Source organism: Urocitellus parryii, chromosome 6 (genome assembly GCF_045843805.1).
Source record: "Urocitellus parryii isolate mUroPar1 chromosome 6, mUroPar1.hap1, whole genome shotgun sequence".
NCBI classification, from domain to species: domain Eukaryota; kingdom Metazoa; phylum Chordata; class Mammalia; order Rodentia; family Sciuridae; genus Urocitellus; species Urocitellus parryii.
Window position 1 is genome coordinate 139,647,518 of NC_135536.1, and position 7,605 is coordinate 139,655,122.

Here is a 7,605-nt window from a genome sequence, read left to right on the forward strand (position 1 = left end):
GCATCTCTGAGTGACCTCCTGTACACAAAGCATCTCTGAGTGACCTTCTGTGAGACATTCCTGTTCCTTAAGGATATCTAAGCTCTGTCTCACAGTGTTCTCAGCTTTTTGGAGAAAGTCCTCTTGGTCCCTTTCTCCAACAATGGTAGCCTCTGTTCTCACCACATACTGAGCCCAGCAATCCAGGGAGATGGATGAATGTGCTCTGGAGATAGTTTTGGCAATCCTCATTGATTGCTGTCCATGCTCATAAAATACAGCGCTTAATCGTCACAGCAATTGGGGTGGCCAATTTGAAAAATAATTACTGCCTTCTTTGAGATTACTTTGCCTTCTAATTAAAATCTCAAGACTGGGATATTAAAGGTGCATTGTCAATACAGCATTCCGGATGCACCCAGCTAACCTCATTTGGGAAGGCAAAATTAATTAGTTTGTGTTTTAACACCCAGCTGTTATCCTAAGGAAAGAAATAGTCTACAAGTCAGCCACACAAACAGTCTCTAAATTGGCCAGAGTGACTGAGGAGAGAGAAAAGAAATCGAGAGTGATTTGTTCCTGTATAACTCAGTCAGCTTCTATTACAAGTTGCTCATTAAATGGCACCCCTGCGTCCCTGTCAGACATCGCTCAGGAGTTCTTGTTTACCCGTGGAGGCAGAATAAGAAATAAGTGGGTCCCTCTCCTGACAGCCACTGAGCTCTTGATTCATTCTGGAACCTCATTTGCTCTAAAAACCTTTCCCAGTTAGTGATTCTGGGTGGAACCAGATCTGAGGGGTTGGACATTCTATTCCTCTCCCCACTGGTCACAGTTAAAAACTGCATGCACTACTAGCTTCCTTTTTCTTTTCTGTGTCTTTCCAATTTCATTTGATTCAAATGTTTGCTGAGTCCAACAGAACTCAGGATAATCAATTCTAGGCTAGGCTACAATAGCAAACCCTGAAACCCCAGTGGTTCAGCCCAACAGCCGTCTATCTCTCACCCTCGCCAAGTGTGATGTGAATTGTCAGGGGCTCTGTTTTGATCGGCGATTCAAGGATCTAGGATTCATCCTTCTTAAGCCATCTCATCTTAGCAGAAGGCTTTAAAGTTCTCCAGGTCAGAGGAAGACAAAGTGGGAGAACCTGCTCTGGTCACAGCCTCAAGCCAGAACAGACCACGTGACCCCAGCTCAGTTATTGCTGTATTGACCATGCTCCCAGCTCAGCTGGGAGTCGACGCAGAGAGGAGATGAGGGAGGATTTGCCAGGTGCTTCTGTCTCTGCCACTGGGTTTTGGAAGGAGCATGCACTGGGTGGGATGTATTTGAATCCTATGGTCCCTACTCTGGGGAAGATCACAGTATTTTCACATAGGAGACCACAACCCATGTGGTAATGAACTATCAGCCCAGGTAATTAAGCACAGTAAGAGAAGCAGAAATAAAGGTCCTGGTAATCAGGTGGGGGTAATTAACAAACAGTATGAGCCGAGGAAGAGAGAGTGGAACAAAGGGGATATTTCCAGGAAGATGGGAGGCATGTGCTTAGTTTGGAGGGGGGATGGGAGAGAGTTCACCAAAGGGACATGTCAGGGAAGGAATCCAGGGGAGAGCCAGTACACATCTGTCTCACCTCAGATTCACCTGTGAGCCACTTGGATGTTTCATCACTGATTAAATTTTTTTCTTCCCCTTCCTGAATATAGTGTTGATGACCCAAAAAAGAAATTCATTTCTGAAAGCCTTTCCCTGCTAAGACCCCACTATCAGAAAGTAAACAAACCACAAATCCCTAGTGTATGGCATTTGTCTGGTGTTAGCTTTCAAATGTGCTCAGAGAGCAAACCTCTGTGAGTGTTCATGTGGGGACACCACGGGTGGCTCACCTGTCACTGGATGCATGAGCTGCATCTGCAGCCACCTCACCCCAACCCTGACCACTCCCCCTATCCCATGGGGATATGACATGACAAGAAAAATACCCAAGAAGCAGAGGTTGGGAAGCCTATATCTTATCTGGCTGACTCACCCAGAATGCCTGCCTTTTCCTATGTGAACTGAAAGAAGTCAATCAGAGCAGGAATTCTTAGCTACCGCTGCACGTTCAAATTTCTATGGAAGATTGCAAAAATCCCAGTGTTCAGACTGCTCCTGGGAGTGGGATCTAGGCATCCAACAAAGCTTCAGGTGATCCAGTGCAGCCCAAGTTGAGATCCTTGGCATTCCATCTGAAAATCCAACAGACTAGCTTAGGAGGGGTGAGCTCCCCATCACTGGATGTGTGTAAGGCAAGGTGGAAGAGCTCTTTGCCAGGATGTATGGGAGGATCCAAACATCAGCTGCTACTCTTCTGGAATTCTCTTCATTATATTCCCTCTGCCTTTGTTCCCCAGGGCTCTCCCAAGCTCAACTTAGCCCACCAAGTATAGAGTGCTGAGGTGGCTTAAGGAAGGGCTCCTTATTCAGTATGCCCCAGCCTCGGCATCCAGTATCCCAGAGCTAGCATGGCAGCTCCTGATTGTTAGCTGGTAACTAAGTAGATGACCACATGGGGCTCTCCCAGCACCATCACATTAGACCAGCTATGTTCCTGGCTACCCATGTATCTGTGGGGACTGAATCACAAAGGAGAAGGAATATGAATTGGGAATCAATTCTTATGTACCGCCTGGAGCCTCTGTCTGTGGTGTACACACCCTGTGAAGTGCTGGGTAAGATGCTGAGAGATGGCACTGAAGTAGGAGCAGACCTCAGGAGAGTGGCAGGGAAGAAGGGGAGTCACCATGAAGTACAGTTAAGAAGGTTTGGAGAGGGAGAAGTGGGCATGAAGTGGACCTTTCAAACCAGGAATTTAAAAACTTCTGTAGAGCTCACAGCTGAGTTGCTCTGTGGGGCAGTTATACAAAAATCTGCTCACAATGCAGACATCTGAAAACACCCACCTTCTACAATTCTACAATCAGTTCTTCTAACATTATGGGAATTCTTTGGGAATGCACCATTCTCTACCTGGCCAGAAGTTCCCCAACCTCAGGGTCCTGGGAAAGTTCCCTTATCTGACATTGGGCCAGATGATACCAGATGCCCCATCAACCCAACACCAAGCATGACCTGGGAGCTTGGCTTGTCCATCCTCCTGGACAGGGGAGGCCCAGGAGAAATCTCCAAATGACCATTCACTTCTTCGGCCACCATGGGCCCCTTAACACAGAGACAGTAAGTCAGTGAACCTGCCAGGAGCTCATAGCACAACAAGAAAAGCACAAAAGCACACATACAATACTGCAGCCCCATGAGACCACTGCCCCAGGAAGAGACTGGTACACAGGTGACAGCAGGTGCCCAGAGGGACACACTTAGTACAGCCCAGAAACCAGGGAAAAAGAACAAAGGAGTCTCAACGTGATTCTTGAGAGGAGGAGTTGCTATAGCATAGTGTCTTGGGGAGCTGTGCCATGCGTTCTGGGAAGGTGGGTACAGTGTGGGGCGAGGTGACACTGGAGTGGAAGGGGGGCTAGTTATTACAGAGATTGTGTTTATGCTATGATACTTGCATTACTCCTGGATCAGGTAGAAGTTTCAGAGAGAAATGCTCAGAGGACTACTAGCAGAGGGTACATGGCAGTGGTGGGCTGCCTCCATAGTAACTTCTCATTGGTGCAGGGAAGAAATGACGAGGTCTGCGATCTGCCCACAAACACACACTCCTGTTCTTTTTCAATTGCATTGTGTTTACAGTTACTAGATTCCAGCAGGGAATTAGATGGAAGGACAAAGGCAGAGAACAGGATAAAGACTCCTTCCATCTGATTCCCTGCTGGAAAATTCAGACTCTAGGGAGTTCTTGGCTTAAGAGAAAATAAAAGGAAGTACAAGAAAGTGGTCTCCCAGTGACAAGATGGTGTAACAACCGTAGTTGTCTAAGTAGTCACCTAGGAGGCTCCCACTGTTGAGTTGAAGGGGTGAGTGTGAATGTGGGGATCCTCAAAGTGCATTTTATTTAGCCTAGTATTATGTGGATTATTAGGAATCCTAAACCTCATCTGATTCAAAGATGGCTAGCTTCCTCTAAAAAATTAAGCAAAAAAAAAAAAAGGATTTAAGATTAACACTGGAATGTTTGGGGATCTCCCTTTTCTGAACTGCAGAGAAAAAACCATTTTGAAAAAAAGGGGGGGAGGGTAATTTGGACTTCTGAGAAAAGTGCCCCGCCCCATTCACCCCAACACTTTAACTAAAAATACTCTGAATAATACAAAATGGTTTCATCTTTTAGAATACGTAAGTGTTTCTTGACAAGCACACCTTCACTTCCGGCAAGAATTTCATGGGAGCATTTGATAATAAACTGCGCACATCTCTGGGCTGCACTGTCATCAGAAGCTGCATTGGCCTTTGCTTCGGTTGAGGAACAGATGTTCCTTACAGAGGCAGATGGGAGACTGTGGGATGGAGTTCCATGGAGGTTGTTTGAGGACAGAAAAACGTGGACCACATCTGGTCCAGGGACACGGTGTTCAGGAATCTGTGGTCAAAAAAAGTCTTCCTGCCAGGTTGTGAGCATTACTTTTGCAGAGGTTCAGTCCAGGGTGGATGGAAGCTTTAACTAGAAACAGAGGATGATGACGGACAGAATGGGTGTTTTCCCACTTCTTGAGAAACTTCTAGATTGTCTTGGAATGTTGGAACCCAGAGGTTGCCTTGGAGGTATGGGGACTGCACCATGTCATTACATCAGTGGGAAACACGAGGACCAGTAAGGAGAAATGACTGGCCCAGAGGCACCCAGACAGTGGGTGACAGAACTGTCGAGTTTCGGACCTCCCTCCCCCCAGCCTGTTCGGTATTTATCATCTGATCCTTTATAGAAAAAGGTTGCCAATCTTCTTTTCAGCTGTGGGCAGGCCTGATTTCAAGCCAAAGTGGGTGGCTTACCTGTGTGACCTTGGGCAAGCCACCTTTAATCTCTGAGACCCATTTTTTGCATCTGCACTGAGGACACACTTGTTTTACGATACCATAAAATCATGGGTGTGAAGCACCTAGTTCAGTTGCTTGATCAATGGTGAGTGTCAGCCCCCTGAGAAGGCCACTGGGGATCCATCACTTGATTGGTCCCTGGAGTGACAGGAGGCAGGCTTCTGGGCAGGATAAAATTTTCCCTCTTCCTGGAATAGATGATTCACAAACTTATATTTCTTTCTTTTTTTGTTAAATTGGTTCTTTTTAGATATGCGACAGTAGAATCTATTTTGACATAATTATACAAGCATGGACTGTATCTTGTATAATGACCCTAGTACCCCTCTACTCCCCACCACCACTCCTTTCCCTCTATTGATGGTTCTGCAATCTACCTATTCTTTTAATTAATTTCTTGTGGATGTACATGATGGTGAGATTCACTGTGGTGTATTCATATATGTACACAGGAAAGTTCTGTCGGATTCATTCCACTGTCTTTCCTTTTCCCACCCCACCCCTCCCTTCCCTTCCTTCTCCTTTGTTGACTCCACTGAATTTCCTTTCTCCCCCACCCTTTATTGTGGGGAGCTTCCACACATCAGAGAAAATATTTGACCTTTGGGCAAACTCACATTTCTTTAACACTCCTTTTTTTTTCACTTTTTTTTTTTTTTTACTTTTTTTTTTCTCAGATACTGGCTGACCAACAAAGTCCACATCAAAAGACCCACCACCGGCCTCTTGATGTATACCCTGGCCACACGTTTCTGCAATCAGATCTACCTCTACGGCTTCTGGCCCTTTCCACTGGATCAGAACCAGAACCCCGTCAAGTACCACTACTATGACAGCCTCAAATATGGCTACACCTCCCAGGCCAGCCCCCACACCATGCCCTTGGAATTCAAGGCCCTCAAGAACCTGCACGAGCAGGGGGCATTGAAACTGACTGTCGGCCGGTGTGACGGGGCCACGTAAGGTGGGCACCCCGTGAGACTCAGTGGCTCACATTTCCTGCCAGCTACACCACAGGCAGATGGGAGTCGGGTGGCACAAACAATAGAACAAGCAGGCTAGTGGTTTCCTTTGTTAAAGTGTAAAACAGTGACCAGAATATATATATCTGTACCTGCATATATATATTGACCTGAGTATTTATAACTGTGTGGTGTTCATCTAGCATTAGGCAGATAAGCCACAGGAAGAAGGTGTGGAGAACCCACCTGAACCAGATTGAAACTCAGTCCATCTTTGGGGGCGGAAAGACTTGACATGCAAAGAAGCCGGTCCCATGACTTTGAATGACAACCTGCCTCCTCAGTTGGGAGGATCTTTGGGCTCGTGGATGAATGGAGAGCCACCTATTGTCAGCTGCCTGGACCTCTGGGATATGTGGATTCTGGGTAGCCTTGAGACCCAGAGAGGACAGTTTGACCCAGTCTAAAGCCGTGCTGTTCACGGAGGAGCGGTTAGAGAATTTAGCTGGGCAAAGGAGCACAAAAAAGCCAAGCAGAGGCCACAGCAGAGCTGAGGGCCATACTTCATGAACTTAGAGTTTGATTGCCCAAGGGACAAGCCGTGGGTGACATACACGTCCCCAACAGGCCTCCACAGCTATGGAGAGAAGGCTAAAGGAGATACAATGGACAGTCCATATTCTGGCTAAGCAAGAACCACCAAGAACTACCAAGAACCTCGGGTGGAGCAGGCAGATGACCCTAAAGAGGTAGAGTGCTCTAAATCATGTTTGTGAAAAATTGAGAACTTCTTCCAAGGGCGTGCTCCACCTCAGAATAAGGAGGAAAAGTGTCCAAAATGTGGTCATTGTGTTGGGTGTTTTTTAAAGCAACTGAGGTCTGCCAAGAAGGACACCATGGGATTTTACCTTCTGGGTTAGCCTCCATCTCACCCTCTTAGAATGTCACACGAGAGACTGTATGTCCCTTGTGCCACCAGGGGAGACACAACAAAAAATTTGAAAGGGCACTATCAAGATAAATGTCATCCTTTTTAAAATATATATGATTGCCTTTCTGGGGGCCTCACAGAGCCTCAGAATGTAAGACCTGAAAGAATGTGAAGCCTCCAGCCCCGTGTCTCTGCAGCCACTCTCTTTATTTACTGTCTGCATCCTGCGCTCTGCAGGGCCCCTGCAGCCAGACTGGCTGTATCAATGTCACTTTCTTGCCACTATCGCATCCTGATGGTCATACTCACCCTCACGGAGCTCCTCATGAGGTTTTTGGAGGAGGTTTTCAACTCTGCAGGGAAAGGTTCCAATGTCCACCCCACACCCACCACCTTCCTCTCCCCACAGAGGCAGTGATGGTGGAATTTTGCAAAATCCTTTTTTTTTTCCTCTTGCTAAGATTCTCATTTAAGACTTTTGTTTTTATGAAAACCCAAAGTCAAATGCTGGACATAATCTCCTGGAGAAATCTGGGCTCCATGCCAATAATTGAGGGGCTGGAATCACAGGTCACACGTAGAGAAGCATTAGTCAGCTTGATTTGTTAGATGTATTCCCTCGCCTGATAAATAACAGTGTTTTAAAACATATTTGAAAGATAAGTAAAAAACCATTATCTTGAAGGTGAAGAGAGTTAAGGAAAGTAATCAAGATCTGCTCCCAAGCATATGAGACTGGACATAATT

At 46.3% G+C, this 7,605-nt stretch overlaps 1 protein-coding gene across 2 annotated transcripts in view; it reads left to right on the forward strand.

Moving 5' to 3' along the window:
* Positions 1–5,928, forward strand: part of St8sia2 (ST8 alpha-N-acetyl-neuraminide alpha-2,8-sialyltransferase 2) — a 66,328-nt gene extending 60,400 nt beyond the window's left edge. For both annotated transcript variants that reach the window (XM_026394058.2, XM_026394059.2), the window contains one exon: positions 5,643–5,928. In XM_026394058.2, the coding sequence (XP_026249843.1) occupies positions 5,643–5,928 (286 nt within the window). The remainder of the gene's footprint in view (positions 1–5,642) is intronic.
* The last annotated feature ends 1,677 nt before the right edge of the window (positions 5,929–7,605 follow it).